Genomic DNA, 27,743 nt, shown 5'->3' with positions numbered 1-27,743 from the left:
ATGGATGGCTCCTTCTGTGTCTTCACATGGTGGAAGGGGCAGGGGAGCTTGCTTGAGCCTCTTTTATAGGGACACTGATCCCATTCACGAGAGTGGAGCCCTCATGATTTAATTGCTTCCTGAAGGCCCCACCTCTTAATACCGTCACTTTGGGGATTTGTCTCCCACATACAAATCTGGGGGGGACACAAACATTCAGAACGTAGCAGGCATCTTCCTGTCCCAGAATGAATATCAGAACCAGCAAATATCCTAGTGGCCATTTCATCTGACATCCTTATTGTTCCAGCAAGGAAAGCTGGGACAGCAACCTTTCCACTCAGCTATGGTCTTCTGTCCATCAAATGTGTCGGGGGTCTGGCTGCTGTCCCGTCTATGTGTCTCATCAGCACCTCAAGGTACTTTTTATCCCTGTACCACAGAGGAGGAAATGCAGGCCCAGCCAAATGAAGCGACATGGGCCAGGCACCCAGTGGCAGAACGAGGACAGAACCCAGCCATCCTGCCTGCTGCTGACATTTTCTCCATCCAGCCCTCCTGCTTGCCTTCATGAGACCGCATGGCCAGAAATCAGTAAGAAAGTCTTGCAAGCAAGTGGTCTGAAAAACCATTGCTCTAGAGGCCATGTAGAGATCCATTCAGAGAAATGCAGCTAGTGAAAATTTCAGCAAATAGGAGGACTTCTGTTAACCATGGCATGGAATGCACATCTTCCAGGTCTTTATGAAGGTGCCTAATTTCCAGTCATGACAACCTACCCTCTCCAAAAGAGGACCCAAGCTGATGAAAGACCTTCAAGTTACCCCTGTAGAACTTTATCCTGCGCATTTGTCATTGTGCATCTGCACAGGATATTCCTTTTGGCAGACGACTTTCAGCTCTTTGCAGAAGTCTCAAGACGCCACACCCTTCGTCCATCTTTACTGGTTCATCTCTTTGTTCCAAGAAGACTTAATTGAATGTGGATACTGTTGTCCACATGATCTAGAAATGAAATCTGTGTTGGAGAGCATAATCATGTAGAGAGATAAAGTTATGCAGCCAAAACATGTACTCAACATTAAAAACCCAGATGAGAGAGAAATCAAGGGCACACTCCCGCCGTGGGTTAGACTGAGCTTTGCACACCTTTCTTTGTGAGTTGCCTGAGCTGCACCCACGCTGGCTGCTGTTCAGAGCTGCCGGTGGTCTAGCTGAGCGGCCAGGTGGAAATGGAGTCCGTGTCCATGCAGGGAATTCAAGAATTTTGGTTCCTGTGCTTGTGGGTGGGTCTTGGAGTGTAAAGTAAAAAGCGGAATCTCGGAGTCACATAGTCTACAGTTCACAGTTCAGTTCAGCGTCATATCACATGATCCTTGGGCGGGTTACCTGATGTCTCCAATGTTTGTCCTTCTGTGTGAAACAAAAACAGTACCAATTCCATACAGCTGCTACAAAGACTGAGGTAGTGGACAGAGTGCCCAGGTTTGGTTGAAGATGGTAATGTGGTCAGAATCGGCTCTGTTTCACAGAGCATGTGACTGCAGGTACCAGTTCTGGGGCCCAGTGCTGCTTGCGGGAATGAATGAGTCAGAGTGGATGAATGAAATGTCCCAGGAGCATGAGACTTTCCTTCCACAGTTGCTCCATCAGCCATGAGGTTTGCTTCTCAGGTGCCGTCATCAGCACATAATGCTGCATTCTGGTGCATTCAGTAGATGTTTCTAGATACTGTTTCGTGGTAGCTAAGAGTGGTTTCTGGCTGCCCAGGCTTCGATCTCAGCCCCACCCCTACAAACTGAGCAACAGGAGGCTGTCAGTTACCCTCAAAAGATCTCAGAGACTGATTCATCCAGGGGAAAGAGGCAGTGACAGAATGATGCTGAGAGGCTTGAAGCCATTTAGTAGGAGCCACGTGAGTGGCCCCCATCAGCCGCGAGAGTCATGCTGTCTGTGAGAGAGGAATCACTGTGGCCCAGAGTAGATAAGGAGGATTCCATGTAGTGGATCGTCAAGCCAGGAATGCAGTGAGGTCCCGCTTTATCCATTGACTGGGGGTTTTCTCTTCCACGCTTTTCCAAAGACCTCAATGATAAAAGCTTGCAGGTAAAACTCTGTATAGCATGGCGGAGAATAGAGTCGTTGGTGAACCCAAGGGTGGGTTGCTTTATTTTGGTAGGAGTGGGTAGGGGAAAAGGAAGGTGGATAGGGAGAGAGAAAACAAGTTAGAAGGAAAAGGTAAGGTTGTTGTAAACAGCCTTGACTTATATCCTCCAAAAACACAGGGGCGGAGGAACCCTTGAGGATAGGGGAACCTGGAAAGGGCTCCTGTGCAACCTAATGTAGGCAGTTATAGTTTAGTAAAGAAATATGCAAGCCTCTATGCAATTGATTGTAAAATTAATAGCAGCTACCCTATTACTCTGTTAGATAAATCTCAACTACACATTTGATATGTTCTTTACAACCTGGTGGTGGGGACAGAACAGAGGGTGGATTGAGGAGGAGGGAGAGTAGGCAGAGAAAAGTGAAGTGTCAGAAAGCAGCAAGGAGAGCACAGCGCAGAGCTCATCTCCTGGAGGAACATTCCCATCTGGTGAGCGTTTCGTTTATTGCAAGGTCAGTTTGCATTTGGATAAGGCAAGGCAGAAGGGCACTGATATGGAAGCAGAGGGAAGCCGGCTGCCACTGCCCCCCATTGGCTGAATGAAAGACGGCGGAAGAGGATCACCTGTCCAGCAAGGCTGACAGTCCTGCCTCCTGGGATAAGCAGATTCTCAGCCTGCAGAGTGGCCTAATCAGGGAGGTAGAGTGGCTGCTTTCCGAACTCCCTGCTTCCTGCTCATTTGCCTCATGCATGGAAGATGTAAACTGTGAGAGTTGAAAGCCACACCATGGGAATGCCTTGGTGTCCACCCCACCTTTTGCCAGGGAGCCGAGCACTGGGGGTCCATGTTCCTCACACGAGATCCCCCCATGACCTCCACCTCCCAAGGATTTCAAGCTCCTGTGCACCCCCAGGCCGCCTCTGCACCAAGCAAAGTGACCCACCCCTGCCAGGCGGGGTTGCCTGTTTTAGGAAACTCCCTGCAGCAGCCTAGGCTTGCTGGCGGTGGGATGCCACCTCCGTCTCTCTCCTTGATGAAGGGCTGTCGCAGCTTCCTCATCACCCCCAGACCTCCACATAGATGCCCTGCACCACTGCCTTCTTTCCTTGAAGCAGGCGCCATCCACAAGAGCAAGGCATGGCTTTCTGTGTATTCGGTCCTGACCCCCTCCCCGACAGCTTCATTCAAGAGCCTTCATCCAAAGCTGATCTGAAAACACCTTTAAATTGCCAAGCATCATTGGTCAGCAGCTTCCTAGAGCGGCAGTGAAAGAGATGCACTGGGGGAGGAGAGGAAAAGAGCCAGCATCAATTAGCAAAGAGAAAATTCCCAGTGTCTTGAGAAAATGACTCAGTGCCACACCAGTCAGTCCAGAACGGCCTCTTCTCCGTCTTCAGTTGTTGAGTTGTGATACACTTGCCCCGCGTGCCAGGAGCACTCAGGGTCAGCGTTTGCTGTTCCCTCATCTTGGGCTGAAGAGAGGTGCCCTGTGTGCTTTCAGGGGGTGACACAGAGAGGCTTCAGCCTGAGCTTCTGCACAGTCTTACGAACCACGGAGTTTTAGGGGGGAGCCTGGAGCCAAATTTGAGTAACAGGAATGTCCAACCGGGGCTTGCAGGGCAAACTGTTGTCTGTTCTGCTTTGTTCTTAATAACACTGAAACGGTTTTACCATTAAAGTCCCTTGTTTCATCACATACCAACCCTGGTCTTCGTGGGTCTGAAGTCCCTCCCTCTCTTCCTGCCCTTTCCCACCTTACTGAACCCAAATCAGAAGCATCCCTGGGCATTCTACAGCCGTGTCTGTCCCTGCAAATTAAGTGTGTTTGAAGTCTGCGGGCCACCTTCAGATCTCAGTGGCTGCACCTCCCTCCTTCAATTCGGGTCTCACTCAACCTCGGCTTTCCCCTCTTGCCACAGGTTTTTCCCACTCGGCTTTCACATTTGGGATTGAGAGCCACATCAGCCAGTCCAACATCATTGGGACGCTAGTGCCACCGGCTGCCCTCATCTCCATTCTCCAGAAGGGCCTGCAGTATGTAGAGGCCGAGATCAGTATCAACGAGGTATGTAGCTGCTGGGCCCGGCCCCCAAACAGCAGAGCCCTGGGAAGCTGCAAGAGCTTGGAACACACTGGAAGCTAACATGCATTTCCCTCAGGCATTTGGGATTAATTCCGCGGCAGGGTGCAGTTTCTCATGCCTGTAATCCCAGGACTTTGGGAGGCTGAGGCAGGAAGTCTACTTGACCCCAGGAGTTTGAGACCAGCCTGGACAACATGGTGTAACAGCATTTCTACAAAAAACAATTTTTTAATTAGCCCAGTGTGGTGGTACGCACCGGTAGCCCCAGCTCTCGGGAGGCTGAGGTGACAGGATCAGATCACTTAAGCCTGAGAGGTTGAGGCTGCAGTAAGCTATAATTGCACCAGTACACTCCAGCCTGGGCAACGCAGTGAGACTCCATCTCTAAAATTAAAAAAGAAAAAAAAAAGAGGAAGAAGAAGAAAGTAAGTTGGGTTTTTTTCCACTTTGTGTTAATACCAGTTGTGTGGATACACAGCAGCAAGCTTCCAGTGCCCCTCCCACATGGGTGTGTGTTTTTGACTTAAATGTAGAATCACTGGCTGTTAGCTGATGTAAACACTTACACCGCCACATCTGAAAAAGATGCGGCACATCTTCAGCCGCTCTGGGCTTCGGGGTGGACGTTTGCCTTGCACTTATGCAGACTTGCTGTCTCTTCTTGATTTCTGGAGCAGGTTGGTTAGAGAGGGGCCCCACACATGGTCAGGTGGAATCTGTATTTCAGCAGAACCCGATAGAGGGCATCACCAGAGGCTGCGTCAGGGCAGAGAGGTGATGGCTCTTGTGTTAAGGAGGATCTCAAGGGATGCTTTCATTACCGGGCTCGTTGTAGAGCAGATGGGTTAGGAGGATGGAAAAATAAATGCACATTAAAACTGCGCACTTGGCTTGGAACCCCTCCCACCTTTTACATTGGTCCACAGTGAGCAGTTGTGCCAATTTTATGCCAATTTTGGTTTTAAACCACACACCTCACCCTCTCTTGTGTCCTCCTATTCTGGTCTCATGATTCTGCAGTAAAGAAGATCCCCTTGACTTCTGGGGAATAATGGGATCCACAACCTTACTTGCCACCTTCACCTGAGTCCCTATTTTATTTTTAGAGACTGAGTCTCACACTGTTGCCCAGGCTAGGGTGCAGTGGCACAATCATGGCTTACTGCAGCCTCCACCTCCTGGGCTCAAGTGATCCTCCTGCCTCAGCCTCCCAAAGCACTGGGACCACAGACAGTCCCTGTAACTGATTTCTCAGTCCCCTGCAGCTTCTTTCTCCTCCTCTGATCCAGGCGCGTGATTCTACTGAACTTTTCCATACTGTACCGTCATCCATCCCACCTGGCAGTCACATTCTTCCAGGATTCCCTCTGTCCCATCTTTCTGGGAACTGGTCTCGCCCTTACAAACCTTTCTCCTTCACAGCATGTTACACTGCTTTCTCTTTACCTTTTAAAAAACTCTTTTAGAAAATCACAAAGTAATATATCCTTTTTTCTTTTCTTTTCTTTTTTTTTTTTTTTTTGAGACAGGGTCTCTCTCTGTCACCCAGGTGGAAGTACAATGGTACAGTCATAGCTCACTGCAGCCTCAACCTCCTGGCTCAAAAGATCCTCCTGCCTCAGCCTCCTGAGCAGCTGGAACTTATAGGTACACACCACCACGTCCAGATAATTTTTTTATTTTTTGTAGAGATGAGGTCTTGCTGGTCTTGAACTCCTGGGCTCAAGCGATCCTCCCGCCTTGGCCTCCCAAAGTGCTGGGAGTAGAGGTGTGAGCCGCTGTACCCAGTCCCTGTTTTCTTTCTTGCACTTCTGCCTGCCATTTTTCACAAAGCTGTGGCTTTCGAAACTCCGGTGTTTCTTCCTCTCTTGTGCTCCTTTTTCCCTGGCAAACCCCTTCACACTGTGTGCCCGGGATCTTCCGCTGACTCCTTCTGGCCCTGCCTAATAGTTTCCTCACTGCAAAACACACACGAGTGTATCTAAGAGGACATGTCCCCAAGGTCCAGCCAGCCCTCAGATCTCAAGGTGCCTGTGACTCTGTTTTTCTCTGCTCATTGCCTTCTACCTCTCATCTGTTGAGAAGCCTTCATAGTTGCCTTCCCTCGGCACTCCAGATTCCAGCACTCTAGGGGCTAATGAAAGACTGTCCCATTTGTCACAATGGTTTCTAATCATTGAAAAGTGAGACGCCAGGGGCAGTAGCACACATCTATAATCCCAGCACTTGGGGAAGCCAAGGCAGGAGGGTTGCCTGAGGCCAGAAGTTCTAGACCAGCCTGGCCAATATAATGAGACCCTATCTCTACATAAAATAAAAAAAATTAGCCAGGTGCAGTGGCACATGCTCGTAATCCCAGCTACTTGGAGGCTAAGGCAGGAAGATCAGTTTGGTCCAGGAGTTTGAGGCTGCAGTGAGCCATGACTGTGCCCCTGCACTCCAGCCTGGATGACAGAGCGAGACCCTGTCTCTAAGGAAAAAAAGAGAGAGACAATGTGCCCGCGGAGTTTAAATGAGGACATGTTGTTACTACCTTGGACAGTTACCGCATTTTGTCATGGGCTTGTTCATTTGGGTGTGGACATATGAAGGAGGAAGGGGGTGTGGGAGCGTCTTGACCCATCGGTCACCATTATCCACTCCATGGCCAGAATCAAGGGCCAGGAGTGCCTGAGGAGGTGATGCAGCTAGTTCTTTACATAGCTTGTATTGTTTTCTTTATTTTGAATATTGTCTTGTAATCAGAAATCATCTGGAGTGATGTTTCATTTAGTTGTTCTTCAGCTGAAACCTGAGCCTTTCAGTTCTTCCTCATTTCTGAAGTAATTCAGGTTCAGAGCATATAAACATGTGTTTGCACATCCAGATACAACCCCAAGGCTTATTGAGGTTCACCTGATTCGAATATTTGGCGTGCTTCACAAGGAAAGAACCTCCTGCTGTATTTTTAAACGTGTGTGGAAAGTTTTTCATGGTAAACGGAAATCAGAGAATCAAAGAATGGTCAAAAAAACATGAACCAAAACAAAATGATGTCAATTGTGTCATGGCTATAGTTAGTCTAAGCCTGAACCCAAGGAGTCATTTCAAGTAGCAGCAAGTGCCTATTTTATTAAATCCCATGGACAGATGGACCCAGAATCCAGGCCTAAATGCTGTGTGCATCTCATTTGGGCTCTGCTTCTGAAGCGTTACCCTCCCGTATAATGGATGGTCATTTGCAGAGATTTTGCACAGTCGCGATAGCACGTGGGCAGGCCTTCTCCACCGCAGCACTCAGTATTTGGGGCTGCATGTTCCTCTGTGGTGGGGCCATCCTGGGCACTGTTGGATGTTGAGCAGCATCCCTGGCTCCACCCACTAGATGCCAGGAGCACCTCTCCTCCCTTAGTTGTAACAGCCAAAAAAGTCTCCAGACGTTGCCTAATGCCCCCCAAGGAGTCACAGTCACCCCCCCTCCCCCGCCACGTTGAGAAGCGTGCCATCACGGATAGCACTTTCTGTCAAGAATAAATGGCCTTTTTGTCCTCAATGCCCCAATTGGGTTTGACACTCAGAACAACCATCACACTTAGTTCTTACCAACAGTTTGTCGTGTCCCCTTCCCTACCCCTTGCCCACCATGGGATCCCTTCACCCCAGACTCCGGGTCCATGCCGCTTCCCCTGTGGCCCCCCGGTTGCTGGGAGCCAGCTGTTTACGCCCCACTTCCCTGTGCTTCTCCTGCCCAGAGAGCAGAGGCCATTCCCAGAGCCCTCACCCACGTGAGCTGACAGCTGTACCTTGGCTTGCTTCCCCCAGGATGGCACAGTGTTCGACGGCCGCCCCATAGAGTCCCTGTCACTGATAGACGCCGTGATGCCCGACGTGGTGCAGACGCGGCAGCAGGCATTCCGAGAGAAGCTCTCTCAGCAGCAAGCCAGTGCGGAGGCGGCAGCAGCTGCGGCCACGGCAGCAGCGACAACAGCCACCACGACCTCAGCCGGCGTTTCCCAGCAAAATCCATCGAAGAACAGAGAGGCCACGGTGAATGGGGAAGAGAACAGAGCACATTCAGTCAGTGAGTGCAGGGGCTCTGGGAGTTCGGTGGGCCTCTCTGGGTTCACTGTTTTCTTCTTGGGCAAATCCAAATGCCTTCTTTAAAACCTGCCTGCTATAAATGTCTTAGAAGCTGCTCTCTAGTGTTTGCTTACAATCTGGCCAGAAGAACTTCCCGTTCCATTTTGTCCATCACAACCCTTGGACCTGACCTTGTTTACCCTCATCTTCAACTTTAGGAAATCGTGCTGCGCTGCTAATCTGAGAACTCTGATGTAACACGTGATTATTGCCCGTGATAAACAAAAGTGTTTCATTCATGCACACCTTTAGTCTCAGCCTCCAGCCTTCCATGTTGAGGGGTTTTGGCCAAATTATGGTATAATTATTGAGCTTGCAGTTCCTGCCAAGGGCACTGGGCCCCAGACACTCGGCATAGGCTTTTTTGGTTTTTGGAAAACCCCAGGACATCAGTCCCTGTTAGGTGATTGCCTGTGAGTATGTGGCCAGTCAGACAGAGAGCCCAAAATTCTATGCAGAGAACCTGCTCCACTTAGACATAGTGCTCTATACACCCGTAGGGACGCCACTTCAGGGTGCAAGTTCAGAGCGAGCATATACGCCGTGCATGGCGCACCGCGTGTGTGCGTGCACTCGCATGTGCAGGTATGCATGTGTGCATATGTATGTTGTACATGTGTATATCTGCATGTCTGCGTGTGTATGTGTCTGTGTGCACGTGTATGCATGCATGTGCGTGTATGTGTGTGTGTGCGTGCGCATGTGCGTATGTGCACGTGCGTTCCTGTGCGTGTGCATGCACGAGTTTGTGTGCGTGTGTGTGCGCGTGCACGCACACCTGTGCATGGTGTAGTGTATGTGCATGTGTGTGTGTGCGTGCATGGTGTAGTGTATGTGCATGTGTGTGTGTGCGTGCATGTGTGTGCACGCACACACACCTGTGCATGGTGTAGTGTATGTATGTGTGTTCTTCCTTATTTGAAAGTTGTTGCCCTCAGAGCAGCCATGCAGCCCAGCAGTCGTTGAAGATCGAGCTGACTATGACGTTGCTGTCTTACCTGGTACGTCTTGGCTCCACAACTTCCTGGTGTGTAGAGAGCCAGCCGGCTGCCTCTGATGAGGCTGCAGCCCGAGCCAAGCCCTGTGACAAGTTACCATCCACAGGCACCAGCTAAAAACTTCTTGGAGAAGCAGATCCAGCATTTAATGGAAGGTTCACAGATTGTTAATAACGTTTCTATTGCAATAGGGTGACAGAAAGGCCACCTGCCTCAGGTAAAAGGAAAAGACCTCCCACCAGCCTTCTGTTGATAAGGTCCACAATTGTGGGGCAGGAAAAGAAGAGTCTGGCCCTCCTCCTCTGTGCATGTTGCCAGTTCACCCTGGTTGAAATTCTGGAACAGCCACCCCAACCCCCTTCTCAAACCCTGCATCTTGTGCCTGACCCACAGCCCAATCTATGGAGACAGGAGCATTGGAAGGCCGCATTTTGATAAGAATGAAAATGCTGGCTGTCACGCCTGCCTGGAGTTACCAGGCCCCCTGCCACTGCGTGGCTGGCTAAGATGCCAGTTTCCCTCTTGCCATTGCCAGGGGCAGTGGGTCTGCCACACGCAGAAAGATGTTTTTCCTCTCTTCCAGCCAGATGACACTTTCAGAGCATGGAAGAAACACCAACATTGAAGAGTCCCATTGTTGTTTGAATCTTTTGTATCAGGCTTCTCGAGCCAAGCAGGACCACCAGGCGTTTTCTTATTTTTTTACATAAATAGCACTCCTACTCAGTGACACGTAACCTAAGATCACATTGCTTCTGTTTCCCAGGTTTTCCACCAGAGCACCTTTACAAAAGACATGACAAAGCATGCTCAGTTCCTCACCGTATTGGGAAACTGTTAACCATGGCTAATTGTTTGATGATCAGGCTATATTGCTGCTTTCTCAGGAGCATAAACCAGGGGCCAGCAAACTTTCTTTACAGGGACAGACAGTAAATGTCCCAGGCTTTGAGGGTCATGCAGTCTCTGTCACAGCTGCTGAAGTCTGTCAGAGTGCAAAAACAGCTGTGAGAGTCAGCTCAGGCTGCCGTAACAAAAGGCCACACACCAGGCTGTTTAAGAATTAGCTCTCACAGTTCTGGAGGCTGGAGGACCAAGATCAAGGTGTGGGCAGGGCTGGTTCCTTTGCGAGGCCTCTCTCCTTGGCTTGTAGAGACTGTCTTCTCTCTATGTCTTCATGTGCTCGTTCCTCTGGTTGTGTCAGTGTCCTGATCTCCTCTTCTCATAAGGACACCAGTCCCATTGGGTTAGGGCCCACCCGTGTGACCTCCTTTTACCCTGCTCACCTTTTCAAAAGCCCCATCTCCAAATACAGCCACATTCTGAGGCCCCTGGAAATTGGGGCTTCAAGATACGAATTTTAGAGAGACATAGTTTAGCCCATAACAGTAGCCATAGACAATTTGAAAACATGGGGAGTGGCTGTGTGCCAGTCACACTTTATTTATGCAGAAGCAGCCAGGGACTAGGTTTGGATCATGGGCTGTAGTTAGCTGGCCCCAGTTATAAAGAATAACTGTCACCCAGGCTGGGGTGCAGTGGCACAATCATAGCTCACTACAGCCTCAACCTCTTGGGCTGAAGTGATCCTCCCACCTCAGCCTCCTGAGTAGCTGGGACTACAGGTGTGCACCACCATGCCTGGCTAATTTCTTGTTGTTGTTGTTTTTATAGAGATGGGGTCTTGCTATGTTGCCCAGGCTGCTGTTGAACTCCTAGTCTCAAGCAGTCCTCCCTCCTCAGCCTCCTGAGGCACTGGGATTTTAGGTGTGAGCCACTGCACTTAGCAAACTGTTTTTATTCCTCAATGAAATTTAGAGACTGTCAAAATATAAAGAAACCTAAAATATTTACTAAATTGCACTAAAGCCACGATTTTGTTACAGTCATCAGAGGTAAGCCAGGCGTGGTGGCTGACGCCTGTAATTCCAGCATTTTGGGAGGCTGGGACAGGTGGATCCCTTGAGGCCAGGAGTTTGAGACCAACCCTGGCAACATGGTGAAACTCCGCCTCTACTAAAAATACAAAACTTAGCCTGGTGTGGTGGCACATGCCTGTAATCCCAGCTGCTTGAGAGGCTGAGGCATGAGAATTGCTTAAACCTGGGAGGTGGAGGTTGCAGTGAGTCAAGATTGTGCCACTGCACTCCAGCCTGGGCGACAGAGCAAGATTCCGTCTCAAAAAAAAAAAAAAAAAAAAAAAAAGAATCATCAGAGGTAGTATTACTTAGTACATAAAAAAAAAGTTTCTGGAAACAAAAGCGCCCTTTAAGTGTGTTTCTCTTGTATTGGTAAGCCACTTGTCTCTTTGTGTTTCTTGTGACAGATAATCACGCGAAGCCAATGGAAATAGATGGAGAGGTTGAGATTCCATCCAGCAAAGCCACAGTCCTTCGGGGCCATGAGTCCGAGGTGTTCATTTGTGCCTGGAATCCTGTCAGTGATTTGCTAGCCTCTGGGTAAGGATGTCAGGATGGGGGCGCTCCAGAGTTGGGGAGATGGGAGATGCGAGCTGCTCACTCTTCTCTAGAGTTCTGTCTTAAGGAACACACACTCCCCTTCTTACCCCAGTGTGTGGGCAGACCGAGGAATGGGTGGTTCTATGAGCCACTTCTCTACGTGTCTCATATTGTGGAGAAGCCGTAGTTCCAAGTCGTTTTCTGCATGCAGTAGTGAGGAACACAACGGCATTTAAATTACCAAATGCAAAGATGGCAAAGAGGGAAACAGGGATCCAGAGGGATGAAAAAGACAGAAGAGCACGTGCTGAAGATGCCCTCTGGCCAGAGAGCAAGCTGTGGAGAGCTTCTTACCCCATTTGAACCAAACACCAGAGGCTCCTGTGTTTTTATTCTGCAGATCCGGAGACTCAACTGCAAGGATATGGAACCTAAATGAGAATAGCAACGGGGGCTCCACCCAGCTCGTGTTGAGGCACTGTATACGAGAAGGGGGCCATGACGTCCCGAGTAACAAAGATGTCACCTCACTGGACTGGAATGTAAGCATCTTCCATCCCCTGGGCACTTTGAAATTGGTAAAATCGGCCAGCCACCAGGCGGGGGCTGCAGCGATGGAACCCATGCAGACATAGGAGGCAGGTGGTCCCGTGTGCTCAGCCCCCACTCTGATGGGCTGCCAGAGAGGTGTTCTTGGCTTCTTTTTTTTTTTTTTGTGACGGAGTCTTGCTCTGTTGCCCAGGCTGGAATGCAGTGGTGTGATCTCAGCTCACTGCAACTTCTGCCTCCTGGGTTCAAGCGATTCTCTTTCCTCAGCTTCCCGAATAGCTGGGATTACAGGCTCGTGCCACCACACCTGGCTAATTTTTGTATTTTTAGTAGAGATGGGGTTTCACCATGTCGACCAGGCTGCTCTCGCACTCCTGACCCAATGTGATCCTCCTGCCTCAGCCTCCCAAAGTGCTGGGATTACAGGCGTGAGCCACTGCCCCCGGCCAGTCTTGGCTTCTGAGAGCTATTAACAAGGCTGCATTTGGCAGGCAGCGAGCTGTGTATTCAGTAGCCGTATCTTTGCATGTGCGCATGCCTTAGCAAAATGAGCCTGTGGCCTCATGGTGGGAAGGTAGGCTGGGAGCCCCAAGGTAGTTCTCCTGGAGAGATACGACGTGCAGCCCCGGAAAGGTGACTCTCCACCTTGGGATTTCAGCACCAGGTGTTCTGTGCATTGACACATGGGATGCACACAGTTTAACTGCTTTGTATTTTCTGCAAGGTCTTACGATCACTTTCAGCATGGTATTTTCAATTCTGTCATTAAAGAACACACAGTGGCAAATGGTTCCAATGTACCGGGATCCTGGGAGAGGCTCTCCGAGCTGCTTCGGTGCTGCCGCTCCTAAGTTGTTTTTGTGGGTTTTTGTCTCTTTCTGGCCCTCAGACCAATGGAACACTCTTGGCTACAGGTTCATGTGACGGTTTTGCAAGAATATGGACGGAAGATGGTGAGTTCTGTGTCCCTCGTGCTGAGGTCGGGTAAGAGGAGCTGCCGAACTTAACCCTTGAGTGAACAGACCATGACATTGAAGTCAACATGTTTGTTTTTACTAACAGGTAACCTGGCCAGCACCTTAGGCCAACATAAAGGCCCCATCTTTGCCTTGAAATGGAACCGAAAGGGGAATTACATTTTGAGTGCTGGTGTAGACAAAGTGAGTATTAGCTGAAAATACATCCCTTTGATCTATAGGTGGTTATATATTTTTAATCTCAGAATAACATCGTGGTTTCTTGGAACTCGTAGGCTTTGTGCTTCCCCTTAAGAAATGAAAATGATTTGTTTAGGCTTTGTTTTTGTGGTTTTGATCTTTCTGTTCATTTGTAACACATCATCTCTTAATACATTCTGCTGTTCTGCAGACCCTTGTGCAAAGCTTCCTTTATTTGAGGTACATGGTTCAGTGGTAGAGAGAGGAAAATCTCCACATTGCATTTGTCAGTTGCTGCTGGAAGGAGCCACGTGGTATGGGGCGTGCCCTGCCTGAACTTTCACCCACTGAGGGGCGAGTGGCACAGGCTGTGTGTGTTCTTCAGGCTTCGGCTTTCCTCGTTTGATAAACTGCTGCTTCCCACCGTAGACTGCAGATTTCTCCGAGCAGGAGTCAGGCAGCCTGGCTACAAGGGCACGCTCTCCCGATGGCCCACGGAGCCAGGTTAGAATTGACTTGCTCTGCACCTGGGCAGGGCTGCAGGGAGACACGGTGGCGTTAAGTCCAGGTGCATCTAAAAGCCGTCAATGGAGTGGCAACCCAAGGGCCGAGTAAGGGGACGCAGACTCCATCCCGGGCCCGAGTCTGATCCAGCCAGCAACCTCGGCCTCTATGCATTTCACTTTCCTCGCTTGTCCAGCGACAAGGCTGGCTGGAGTCATGACCCCAGACAGCCTTCATGGAACAGTTGTGTGTTCCCGAGACTCAGCAGGAATTCTAAGTCATGGCTTTGGAAAAGAAGCATTATCTAGAATGGGGGGGGAAAAAAAAGACGTGTTTTCACATGAATTTGTGTTTCTACAACAACTGGAAACCATGCCTGAATACTGGAGGATGCTCGGGCCTCCACAAAGCTTTGCATTTTGTGATGATTTCAGGATAACTTGAAAACTTACTAGGTCTTGAAGTTCGAGACCAGCCTGGCCAACATGGTGAAACCCAGTCTCTACTAAAAATGCAAAACTTAGCCGGGCATGGTGTCGGGTGCCTGTAATCCCAGCTACTTAGAGACTGAGGCGCGAGAAACTCTTGAACCAGGGAAGCAGAGGAGGTTGCAGTTAGCCGAGATTGCGCCTCTGCACTCCAGCCTAGATCTGGAAGAAGAGTGAGACTCTGTCTCAAAACAAAACAATACAAAAGAAAACCTTACTGAGTCAGAGCTTTCTATTCTTTCTAGTTCTGAAAGTTATTATAAAATGATAGAGTTGGCCGGGCATGGTGGCTCATGCCTGTAATCCCAGCACTTTGGGAGGCCACGGCAGGCGGATCGCCTGAGGTCGGGAGTTCGAGACCAGCCTGACCAACATGGAGAAGCCCCATCTCTACTAAAAATACAAAATTAGCCAGGCGTGGTGGCGCATGCCTGTAATCCCAGCTACTCAGGAGACTGAGGCAGGGGAATCATTTGAACCCGGGAGGTAGAGGTTGCGGTGAGCCAAGATTGCGCCATTGCGCTCCAGCCTGGGCAACAAGAGCAAAACTTCATCTCAAGTAAATAAATAAATAAATAAATAAATAAATAAATAAATAAATAAATAAATAAAAAAAATGATAGACTTGACCTCTGAACATCATCCCACTTTGGGAGAAATTGCTAAATGAAATAATTGCATTTGGCAAACTGTGGCCCACACAGGCCAAGTCTGGCTCCTCACCTGTTTTTTAAATTTAAGTAAAGTTGTATTGGGACACAACCACACCCCTTTGCTGAGACTTCTCCATGGTTGCTTTCATGCTACAATGGCAGAGACGAGCAGTTGCAAGAGAGACCAGATGGCCCTCAAAGCCTGAAATGCTACTACCTGACCCTTCACGGAAAAAGTTCGCGGACTCTTGCACTAGGGTACAACTAGGTCAGCAAATCATCCATTCATAGTCGCTCTCTCTCTCTTTTAAGCCAAGAAGCCTTTCAGACTTAGTAGCCTGGTTTATGATATTTTAAAAGCTGAGTTGCTGTGGTTGACACATAAACGTTCTCATGTAGCTACTATCAGATTTTTGCCAAGATGTTCTAATTCAAGTAACATGCATATGCAGCACTTTGCTGTGCATTCAGTAGGCTCTCAGTAATTGCTGCTTGAGTTATTAAAATAACTCATGAAAATGACAGCACTTTTCTTTATCAAGCACTTCACTACTGCATGCATTAACCCATCCGGTACTGCCAAGATAGGAGGCAGGCACAAGTATGATCACTGCCATTCTATAGAGGACGAACTGGAGGCCTGGAGAGGGTTCTTAATTTGCCTAGGGACACACAGCTGGTGCAGAGTGCAGAGGGATGGGAACTCAGGCCCTGGTCACCAGTAACTACTGCCCTTTAACTTCCGTAGAATTCTAAATAGCTGTTTCCTGGCCTCCTTCCTACCTGGAGACTGTTAACATTCATGATTGTTTTTCTCACTGATTATCAGTCTGAACACCACCAGGTGATGGACTGTGTGATCAGTGAAAATGTGTATGTGGAATTATGTTAGTCTCTTGGGCTGGGTACGATCCACCATCATTACTTAAGTCAGCCACAGCAGGAGTGAAAATAACGTCCTTGTACATAACACTCAGGGAGAAAATGTAACTTAGGGGGTGCTGGTGTTGACCAACACAGAGTGACTAAAATATATGTCACGTTCTTCAAATGTTTGCGTAACTGTTTTCTTTTGTCCAATGTACATTTAACATAAACATCAACTAAGAGACCAGTCGCTGATGTAATATGTGAAATGGTATCAGAACTGTGAAAGAGTTTATATATTCTCTGCAGTGTTAGATTTGTTTTTGCATGGCTAAATTAAGAAGAGTTATACCCCAACAAAGAAATGTGAATTGGTCTAGAACTGACCCCAAACCCAGGAGTACCAAGTTTCAAAGACACTCACTGCTTGCTTTCCTCTGAAAATGTCTGCAGTCAACACAAAGTAGAACTCTTTCTTCTTAAAGCAAAATCTTGACATTTTGACTGAGCGTCAGTAACAGAGAGGTGTAAAGTTTCCAATTAAGTTGAAAATTCCAGTTGATGAAGATGTAACTCCAATGCTATTTATTGAGCTGGTTCTCTAAGTATCTTCCTAGCATCAGTAAATTCATAAAAATTCATGATTTCCTTTGCTTTCCAAGGGAGAACTCAACCTTTCTACTTACTGTTAGACCAATACATTGGTGCCTGGCCCCAGTGCAGGCCAATGGCTCTGCCATGTCTAGTGTCCCCAGTTCATGGAGGGATGGGCAGAGGCATTTTCAGAAATGCTCGTCTCTGCAGCCCTTCACTTGGAACAAATGCCACAAAGATCTCTGGAGATGCTTTGTTCCAGGTTTTTCAACAGTTTTCTGCATTTGGGGATGAGGAGGAATTCCTACCAATTTTGGTGGTTCTTGCAAGTATTGGTTAGGGATGCTCTGTCCTTAAACCCATTTATGCCTAGGTTCCATTATCGGAATGCTGAGCATGTGGGAGTTATTTATATCCTACTGCTCAGGGTCATCGCCAAGGTCTGATTGCAAAAATTCAAAAAATTGCAACCTCAGGCGTAAATGAGTTAAGGGAGATGCCAGCATATGTGGCTGATAGGTTCATCAAATGTGGCCATCCGGATTGCTAAGTTTAAAACATGCTGTACTTTAATGATGTCGTATGGGAGAAAAAGAAGGCAAATATCCCAGTAAGGTTTTGATACTGATTACATGTTGAAATGGTAATATTTGGGGGCATATTGGAGTTAAATATAATGGATTGCTAATTAATTTTACCAGTTTCTTTCTTTTTAATGTGGATCCCAGAAAACTGAAACTAGCCCATAAGGCTCACTCTCTATCTCTATTGGACAGTGCCGGTTTATAAGGAGAAGGGCTCGCTGTCTTTGCTTGTATGATAAATGTTTCCAGAGAAAACTTTGCGAGAGTAGTTACTAACTTTTTCCTTTGTTTGCGGAACACAGACAACAATAATTTGGGATGCCCACACAGGAGAAGCCAAACAGCAGTTTCCTTTTCATTCGGGTGAGTTTTTTGTTGTTGTTGTTTGTTTTTTTGTAATTCAAAAATAATAATTCAGGTCGAGCCCAGTGGCTTATGCCTGTAATCCCAGCACTTTGGGAAGCCGAAGCAGGTGGATTGCATGAGCTCAGGAGTTCAAGACCAGCCTGGGCAACATGGCGAAACCCATCACTACAAAAAATACAATAATTAGCCAGGCATGGTGGTCCACACCTGTAGTGCCAGCCACTCGGGAGGTTGAGGTAGGAGGATGGCTTGAGCCCAGGAGATGGAGTTTGCGGTGAGCCAAGATTGCGCCACTGCACTCCATCCTGGGCGGCAGAGCCAGACCCTGTCTCAAAAACTAATAATAATAATAATTCAAAATTAGGCTGGGCACTGTGGCTGATGCCTGTAATTCCAGCACTTTGGAAGGCTGAGACAGGAGGGTCACTTGAGCCCAGGGGTTCTAGACCAGCCTGGACGACAGAGCAAGACCCCATTTCTGCAAAAAATATAAAACATTAGTCGGGTGCTGTGGCACACACCTCTAGTTTTAGCTACCCAGGAGGCTGAGGCAGGAGGATGGCTTGAGCCAGGAAACGAAGGCTGCAGTGAGCTGTGATTGCAGCACTGTATTCTAGCCTAGGTGACAGAATGAGATCCTGAAATACCCCGCTGTGATTGCAGCACTGTATTCTAGCCTAGGTGACAGAATGAGATCCTGAAATACCCCGCTGTGATTGCACCACTGTATTCTAGCCTAGGTGACAGAATGAGATCCTGAAATACCCCGCTGTGATTGCACCACTGTATTCTAGCCTAGGTGACAGAATGAGATCCTGAAATACCCCGCTGTGATTGCACCACTGTATTCTAGCCTAGGTGACAGAATGAGATCCTGAAATACCCCTTAAAGTAACTGAATGCACAGAGTATGGAGCCCAGGGGGCCTCACTGGTCAGAAGGAGACCCATTTTGTGGCAAGCATTGATTGCTCTTAAGGTTTGCAAGATAGAGATGACCTCGGCACCCACCTGCTCGGAGCTCTGAAACACAGCAGTGAGCCAGCCACAGAAGCAGTGCAGGCCCCTTTCTCTTGCTGTTCTAAAGGGATGCTGTTTTGGGGGCTCCCTGAAACCACTCCCAGGACTGGTGCTTTGCTGCAAGGACCCCCAGGACTCAATATACTCACAGCTAAGATTTCTAACAGCACAATAATTTAGTGTAACATTAGCAAAGGGAAACGGTGCACACGGCCAAATCCAGAGTTTCGAAGGCTCCTCTCCCAGTGGACTCTCACAGGCCATGCTGAATTCCAGGAATAATTTGTAACTATGCCTGTGAAGTGTTTTATACCAGGGAAGCTCCATAGAGTCTCAGTGCCCAGAGTTTTTACTGGGGGTTGGCCGTGTAAGCAGCCAGTGCCTAGTACAAGCCAAAACTGCAGACCCCCAGAAGGAAAGCAGGGACACAGCATAAACACACTGTTTGCACAAACAAGTGTTAGCAGAGTGAGCCGCTTGCGTCTGTTAGGGAAGGGTGGGAACTCTCCAGAAATCTAAATTCTCAGTCGCTAGCCAAGGGCCGGCCTTGCAAGCAAGCCTCTGTAGGGAGATCAGCCTCGGGCCTGTGGTGTTAGCACCTTCCTACACAGATGTGTGGCCGCTGCTCTGGACCCAACTACATCCCTTTGTGCACTGGAGCCAGGCCAGGCCACATGCGGCAGCCCAGGGCTCTGGAGTCTGTAGAGATTCCGATTTTCCAGATTCCCACGTGATTCTTCGTGGGTTGTTTTGTTTTTGTTTTTTGTTTGTTTGTTTGTTTGGAGACAAAGTTTTACTCTGTCACCCAGGTTGGAGTGCAGTGCTGCGATCTCAGCTCATTGCAGCCTCTGCCTCCCATGCTCAAGCAATTCTCCCGCCTCAGCCTCCCGAGTAGCTGGGATTACAGGCATGCACCACCACGCCCAGCTAATTTTTGTATTTTTAGTAGAGACGGGGTTTCGCCATGTTGGCCAGGCTGGTCTCAAACTCCTGACCTCAAGTGATCTGCCCACCTCAGTCTTCCAAAATGATTCTTCATTTTCTTTTCCAGCTCCCTCCTCTGTGTAACTCAGTCCTGATGTTAGTCGTGGCCTCTTAAAACAAAGACAGATGGCCACCTGCAGAGCTAACAGACTATTGGAAGTCTTTAGACTGGCTTAGAGTGGACAGAAGTGGGTAGGTGCCACTTCCCGTAAGGGCAAATGTCTGATCCGTCTTGAAGGAATCCCTAAACATGTGGGACGAAAGTTAACTATTGTATCAGCTGTCCCTGGGGCGTTGTCCAGGAGGAGATCTGAGTCTTTCTTGTCATGCAGCTTGGGGTGCTTAAATGATGTTCTGAATGGGAGGGCTAACCCCAACGACCATCCAAGACAGAACAGCCATCGGCGCCTGGGGAGGTCTCCAGGCAGGGGACATGGGCCCTGCAGGAAACAAGACTGTGAACCGAAGGTCCTGTCGAGGCACAATTGTGTCAGATGCATAGGCACCCACGTCTGTTACATTCCATGCAGTACTTCAGCAGGGACTCCTCATACAGGCAGCTCAGAGAGTGAGGGAGACTCAGGACGCTGTTTCTGCTCTGCTGCCCTGGAGAGGGAGAGCCACTCCTGCACAGCTTGGGACCCACACCAAACACACCTCTCAGGGTTGCCAGTGAAATTTGTTACTGCTGTTGCTTTAATTGAACACTGTTGATGAAGGTGCTGAGCATATTAGAGACAAAAGGCTCCAAATGCAGGTAGCACGTGTACTCGGTCCTCCAGAAAGTGTTCTTCACCCCAAAGGGAGACTCCGTACCCATTCCATCTTTCCCTGGCAACTCCACCTACAGCCTGTGATCTGTGTGTCATCTCCATGCCAGACACTTGCTACTCTGTGCTCTAGACTGCAAATCAAAGCAGGTGGCTAGTGAGAATACCCTTCGTAATGGAGTTCCGTCACGTTTGGCTTAAGTGCCAAAACCTACCTTTGTAGGCAGGAAGGATGCTATGACAGGTTCACAGCCCTAGAATACCAGACACGCAGACCCCCGGGGGTGAGGCAGGGATGTCTAATGCAGAAAGCTCTGGCTTCTGTTCTTCAGAGAAAAATATGCCCGAGGTAAACATCAATAAGGTTCCTTTAACACTTGTATCTTAAGAATTCATCTGTAAAGTATTTCAGCAGAAAATAATCTTTCCCAAAGTGTCCCCAGGCCCTATGGAAGGGTTTTCTACCCAGCTGACCCAAGAAGACCACAAACCGCGTTGTTCTGAATTGCGTGAGCTTCTCACCTGTAATCTGGCTGGCCATGAGGTAGACTCAATTCCCGTCGGCAGGTCAGACGTATCTAAGCGTTACTTGCTCTCTTTTTGGTGTCAGTCAGTGTGTTAGAGAACGTTCAAAATGAAGAGAAAGAAGCTTGCTCTTCCAGGTGAAACGCAGCTGGGAAGAGCTGTGAGGAACGCCTTTCTGTGGCCGTGGCAGGTTTGGTGTTTAGTGGGGCGATAGGAGACATTGCCTTTCCCCCCTAGCTTTTCCCCAGTAACACCTCATGGGGGCACCCTTGGTCACCGTCGGCAGGAAGCCTTAGCTCAGAGCCTCGTGGTGGAGTGAAACTCGGCCGCAGAAAGGAATGAGCTATTGATGCACGACAGCCAGGAGAGATCTCAAGGGCATTTTGCCGAGTGACAAAAGCCAGTCTCAAAAGGTTGCATGCTCTGTGCTTTCATTTATGTAACGTTGTCATGATGCTAAAATGATAGAAACCTGGGACCCGTCAGCAGTGTGGGAGTTGAGGAAGCATGTGAGGAGGTTGTGTGCCGATACAGTAGCTGAGGGAGATCTTAGTGGCGACGGAACACTTCTGGGTCTCAATTGCAGCAATACACATCTACCCATGTGATAAAATGACAGCATCCTACAGGCACATTGCACCAGTGTCAACTTGCCAGCGTCGATACAATGCTACAGCTACGCAAAGTGTAACCCTCAGGAGAACCTGGGTGAAAGAGACACAGGACCTCTCTGTTACCTTTGCAGCTTCCTGTAAATCTCTTAGTATTTCAAAAGGGATGTCTGGCTGGGCCCAGAAGAATGAGGGCTATTGAAGCAAACTGGCCTATGTATGGGAGGGAGGGCGCAGAGGCCCCCAGCGTAGCTCAGCCCTGTTACCGGCCATTCACCCACGTGGTTCCAAGCATCGTGGCTACAGGAGCCGACTCAGAGTGGGGCTAACCACCTGAGCACGGGGAGTCTCTTTTTAGACCAGGAATGTCCAATCTTTTGGTTTCCCTGGGCCACATTGAAAGAAGAATTGTCTTGGGCCACACATAAAATACACTAACACTAAAAAAAAAAAAAGAAAACAACTCTTAATGTTTTAAGAGAGTTTACAGATTTGTGTTGGGCCACATTCAAAGCCATCCTGGACCGCGGGTTGAACCAGCTTGCTTTAGATGGAGGAGTCATCAGATGCTGGTCGCCATCTCTTGGACCGCTCGCCAGATTGTCACATTTCCAGGTATATTAATCACATGCCCAAATGCAGAGGCCGGACCAGAAGTTTGCTGTTTAGCTCAGGCGATGTTGTAAACGAGAACCAAGAAAATGCGTCAAGAACCGTGGGGCTGTCATGAAACACGCTGCTGGGGATGGAACAGAAGAGATGATCTCAGATGTGGAAAAGACCATTGCTGACACCCGCGTCCTCCCACCCACACCTTCCGCCTGCGGGGGGAGCTGGATGGGGAAGCGAATGGGGTCCCTGTGCTTAAGGAGGATAAACACATGGAGGCTTGCACCTCTTATTTGAAGACCAAGGAAGAGTAGGGGCAATTGATGGTTAGTATTCAGAGAAAGCTGGATTCTTCCAGTGCTGATTGCCTTTAAGAAGCACACGTGGCTGGGTGCGTTGGCTCATGCCTGTAATCCCAGCACTTTGGGAGGCCAAGGTGGGAGAATCACTTGAGCCCAGGAGTTTGAGACCAGCCAGGGCAACACACCAAAACCCCATCTCTGCCAAAAACATCTTTGAAAAAATGAGCCGGGCTTGGTGGCGTGCACCTGTCGTCCCAGCTACTAGGGAGGCTGAGGTGGGAGAATCACCTGAGCCCAGGAGATGGAGGGTACAGTGAGCCAAGATTGTGCCACTGCACTCCAGCTTGGGTGACAGAGTGAGATCCTGTCTCAAAAAATAACTGGGCGTGGTGGCACACATGTATAGTCCCAGCTACTCGAGAGACTGAGGCAGGAGGATTGCTTGAGCCCAGGAGTTCGAGGCTGCAGCGAGCTATGATTGTGCCACTGCACTCCAGCCCGGGCAACGGCAAGACTTCATCTCCAAGAAAAAAAAAAATACTCACATGAGATAAGTTTCTATATTGGTCGATTGGTAAGGACATGGTGACCAGAGTCTGGCAGAAGCTAACCCTCTGTTTCGCCTAGAAGCAGTGCTTCATTATTGGCTAATTCAGTGTTTACAGCCAGCCACCTTGGAGAACATAACTTGGCAAATAACAGAATGGACCATAGTATCTAGGAAAACCAATGAGAGTTCTTGGCTGGGCACACTTGTAGAGTTGTCCTAACCCTGCTGCCTCCTCTCCTGGGGGCATCATGGAGCCCACTCAGTAGCTAAAAGTAACTTCCGTGGGCTTGCATGGGAAGCGCAGGGTTACGAGAGGTGGTCAGAATCGGACGACTAGCTCTCGAAGCCCCAAGCTCCTTGTCCCACCCATAAGACATTACCCCCTTAAATTAGCATGAACCTGGGAAGGGAGGGCCCTTCCCTCCATTTCACATGTAATGGAGCACAGTGCTTTTCACATCCCTAAGTCATTCCCTTTGATAGTTGGGGTTCTGGACACAGGGCTGATTGTGGAGGTCCTCTCCGCACAAGAAGCCTCATGATGATCCTTAATAAGAGGGTGGGGTTGCTCAGGACCTTCAGGGGAAGGGAAGAGATCCCCAGAGAAGCTGCCTCTTCCCCTGTGCCCTTCTGTCTCGGCATCGCATGGCCTTTGCTGCTGCTCATCAGTTCTCTGGCATGAGGTGGGAAGAAGCCCAGGGAACATGATCTGCTGGTGTGGCCCCCGCAGTGGAAGAGACCGGAGACCTGAGCGCAGCACCCTTGCTGGCCCCTAGGAAGGCGGGTGACCCTTGCAGTCCGTGGATGCCTGAGAGGAGGTGGAACAGATGCTCACTCCCAGCCGCAGACCCACTCTCTGCTAGAGGACAGGAGTGAGCAGTTGAAGCCACGCTTCCCCAGAAACAGAAGAGGATGAGAGTGCACGGTGGCCCCCACCGTGGGGACTTCCACATCTCCAGCGCACTGCCTGTCCCGGGCACTGCTGATCCCCTGAGATGCCTCGGCTCGCTCCCCCTTGTCTGGGGCTACTTGCAACATCCACATCTGTAGCTGAGACTCCAGGAAGCTGTCAGCCTGCAGCCGTACATCAGTAAAGAGGCAGAACGAGGAATGAGGTCCATTTGCTAGGACTTCAGCGCCTTTGCTGTCACCTGTGCTTCCAGTGCCTCTCAGGGCATGGTCTGGCCTGTGGAGTCAGACGCTCTGAGGACAGAACCAGGGCCTGGCTTTTAACGAGTACCCTGGCCATTTTGGTACATTGGGAAGTTGTTGGATTCCCAGCTGCCATCCTAGAAAATAAATCGGAAGGTAGAGAATGAGACCCATAGCTGTAACTAAACTACAAGGGGAGGTCAGCTACCCGTTGTTCTGTCTTTGTGATCCTGAACCACCTGGACCTGAGAAAGGCCCAAAGTCAGAGAGGGTGTTGGTCACAGGCCCTGAAGTGTGCGTCCCTTTTCATCTCAAAGGGGTTTTTATTGACTCTAATTATCCCCTAGTCAAGGGGATGTCTTAATGTGTTACGGGAGAGTTTTTTTCATATTGAGGTATCTTGAACATAGGACATGAAATCTTTCCTCTCCTTTTTTCTTCTCTCTGTCCAAAATCAAATCAAATGAGCTCACTGCAGAGATGCTGCTGGAAGCAGCAAGGTACAGAGCAGGCAGGGCGGCCCTCTCACCTGCCCTTCTTAACTGCCATGGGAGCGGGAGATTCTGCAGGCCGTGGGGTGCAAGAAGTGTCACGGAGCCTCTCTCCCAGGACATCTTGTCATCCCTGCCAGCGTGGCAGGAGAGGGTCTTTAAGGTCTTAGAAAGAGACTGTGTTTACGCTTGAGACGTTTTTATCATGTTACTAAATGGGGCTTCTTGGCTGGGTGCAATGGCTCACACCTATAACCCTAACAATTTGGGAGGCCGAGGCGGGTAGATAGTTTGAAGTCAGGAGTTCAAGGCCATCCTGGGCAATATAGCAAGAACTCGTCTCTACAAAAAAAAAAAAAAAAAAAAAAAAATGGAAATTCGCCAGGTGTGATGGCGTGCGCTATTCGGGAGGCTGAGGTGGGTGGATCCCTTGAGCCCAGGAATTCTAGGCTGCATTGAGCCATGATCGCACCACTGCACTCCAGCCTGGGTGACAGAGCAGGCCCTGTCTCTAGAATAAATAAATAAGTAAACTAAAGAGGCTTCTTGACTGTGCTGTTCATTGTTGTAAATCCATGGAGCTGTGCACACAGTGAATAACTCCAGATGTCCTCCCTCCCTAATGCAGCCCCCGCCCTTGATGTGGACTGGCAGAACAACACGACCTTTGCCTCCTGTAGCACAGACATGTGTATCCATGTGTGCAGGCTCGGCTGTGACCGCCCAGTCAAAACCTTCCAGGGACACACAGTAAGTGAGAGCTCTTGTCACTGGTCTCGAGTTCGTGAGAATGTGATGTGGGAGCCGATTCTTGTGTGCCTAGAATTAAAAGATACTGCAGCAGCAGACCAGCTCTAATGCGCCCCTTGGCTATTTGAGCTGTCATGGTTACCCCATGGTAACCATGGTGGTTGGACTGACTCAGATTGGGGTTGGCAGTGAGAACAGTTCACTCAGAAATGACCTAGATGGTGGATTTGGCAACAAAGCCTTTAAGGTAGCTATGAGAAACATGTAGAGGACATCAAGGAAACGATGCTCATAATAAATGAATAGACGGGGCACATCTGCAGTGAATAGAAAAAAAAATGTCATTAAAAAACAAATGGAGACTAAGTGTGGTGGCTTATGCCTATAATCCCAGCACTTTGGGAGTCTGAGGCCAGAGGATTGCTTGAGGCCAGGAGTTTGAGGCCAGTCTGGGCAACATAGCAAGACTCTGTCTCTACAAAAAATTTTAAAAAGTAGCTGTGTATGGTGATGCACACCTGTAGTCACATCCCAGGAGTTGAAGGCTGCAGTGAGTTACAATAGCACCACTGCACTCCAGCCTAGGCAACAGAGCAAGACCCTGTCTCTTTAAAAAAAAAGAAAGGAAAGAAAAGAAGTTGAGAACTGAGAAATATAATGTCTGAAATGAAAGTCTTAATAGGTGGGTGTATTAGGCAGTTCTCAATTCTCTCATTGCTCTAAAGAAATACCTGAGACTGGGTAATTGATAAGACAGGAGGTTTCACTGGCTCACAGTTCCTCAGGCTCTACAGGAAGCATGGCAGCATCTGCTTCTGGGGAGGCTTCCGGAAGCTTCCAGCCATGGCAGGAGGTGAAGCAGGAGCAGGCATCTCACGTGGCCAGAGCAGGGGCAAGACGTGGGAGGAGTGGGGGGGTGTCACATACTTTTAAAGGACAAAAACTCACAAAGACAGCAAGCCACGAGGGATCTGCCCCCATGATCCAGACACCTCCCGCCAGGCCCCACCTCTGCATCGGGGATGACAATTCCACCTGAAATTTGGGTGGGGACACCGATCCTAAACCACATCAGTGGATTTACCAGCAGATGGGAGATTGCGGAAGTAAGGTTAGAGGGCATAGAAATTGGCCAATTTGAAGAACAGATAAAAGATCGAAAAAATGCATAAAGGCTTAATGGCTTATAGAACAATATCAGGGACCCTAAACCTATATGCGTGATGGGGAGAGAAGAAAGAATGGAACAGAAAAATCATTTGAGGCAGTAACGGCCAAGTTTTCCTAAATTTGGTGGAAAACATCAACATTTAATCCAAGAAGCTCAGCAAATTTCAAGCAGAACAAATATAAACAGAACCACACAAACAGAATAGACCATATTCACCTAGGCACATGGTCATCAAACGCCAGAATCAATGACAGAGAAAATCCTAAAGGCAAGCAGAGGCTGACAAATCCATTATACAGCAGGGAACAACAATGTGAACAACAGCTGACTTAGCAAATTCCTTAGTGTGGCCTCTGAGGCGCTTCCCGGTCTCACCAAATCTCCCTCAGATTAGCCAATGTCTATGGTCTCTAACCTTCTGCAGTTCCCAGTCTGCTGGTAAACCCATTTACTAGCCTCAACCTCCTGGGCTAGTGTCCAAAAACTCCCTGTGCCTCTGTCCTCCTAAAAACACGTGCAGCCAAGCACCTTGCCCCGCGCTGAGCCCTGCCTGAATGCTCCCTGCCTTAGACCCCTACAGCAGCTCTGGGTCCAAAACAGAATCCTCCCAGTCTCCAGGCCCGTTCATGTATCCTCTGCACGCCCTGGGGAGGATTCATGGCACCCCCTGAGCTCCTACTGCCCACATGAACGCCACAGCCCTGGCAGTAGCTGCTGGCCTGCGTGTCTGCCTCTTCCAGAAAATGCAGAGTGCATCAATGCTGGGACCATGGCATCTTGCCTTTCTCTCACCAGCACCCAGAATATCTCCGCGGTGGGGCAGTGGGGGGGGGTCCCTTATTAAAGCAGCAGAGGATGGTCACAGTCCCTGGAGATTTGCCATCACGCCACTAACTTAACTGATGTAAATTCCCGTGTCCTCATTCCCCTAATGCCCGCCTCTCCCCACCCCCGGCCCAGGGGTCCCTGTCCCAAAGGAAGGCGCTTTTAGAGCACAGGCAGCTATCGTCCTGTTAACATCTGTTTGGCTCCAAACTGACTCTCTTCTCCCGGTCTAAACTTAATTCTCCTCTAACCCACAAGTTTTTAATAGAGCTGTACACACTATCTGTGGTTCCCAGGTATCCTGCCCGGGACCTTGCCACCAGCACAGGCCTTGGCCCTTTAAGTGGGTCTTAATGTGGCCGATGGCCCTGAACAAAGCTCCAGCTCAGTGGGGTTGAGTGGAGACCCATGAGCTGGCTCTGGAGGCGGCCCAGGAACCGGGGCTTGCATTGCAGAGCTAGAGATCCGCTCCCAGG

General features: G+C 49.2%; 1 protein-coding gene across 4 annotated transcripts in view; it reads left to right on the top strand.

Moving 5' to 3' along the window:
• LOC129025076 (cAMP-dependent protein kinase catalytic subunit PRKX-like) overlaps window positions 1-27,743 on the top strand; it is a 263,528-nt gene that overhangs the window by 122,885 nt on the left and 112,900 nt on the right. For 3 of the 4 annotated variants that reach the window (XM_063660074.1, XM_063660072.1, XM_063660073.1), the window contains exons 3-9: window positions 4,007-4,152; window positions 7,972-8,230; window positions 11,614-11,746; window positions 12,147-12,288; window positions 13,185-13,248; window positions 13,358-13,455; window positions 17,445-17,505. In XM_063660074.1, coding sequence (XP_063516144.1) covers window positions 8,029-8,230; window positions 11,614-11,746; window positions 12,147-12,288; window positions 13,185-13,248; window positions 13,358-13,455; window positions 17,445-17,505 — 700 coding nt within the window. In that variant the 5' untranslated portion in view covers window positions 4,007-4,152; window positions 7,972-8,028. The remainder of the gene's footprint in view (window positions 1-4,006; window positions 4,153-7,971; window positions 8,231-11,613; window positions 11,747-12,146; window positions 12,289-13,184; window positions 13,249-13,357; window positions 13,456-17,444; window positions 17,506-27,743) is intronic. The other variant, XM_063660075.1, reaches the window with a different exon arrangement.

This window comes from Pongo pygmaeus, chromosome X (genome assembly GCF_028885625.2).
Source record: "Pongo pygmaeus isolate AG05252 chromosome X, NHGRI_mPonPyg2-v2.0_pri, whole genome shotgun sequence".
NCBI lineage: Eukaryota > Metazoa > Chordata > Mammalia > Primates > Hominidae > Pongo > Pongo pygmaeus.
Note: the sequence above shows the minus strand (reverse complement) of the source record. Positions and strands in the feature narration are given on the sequence as shown.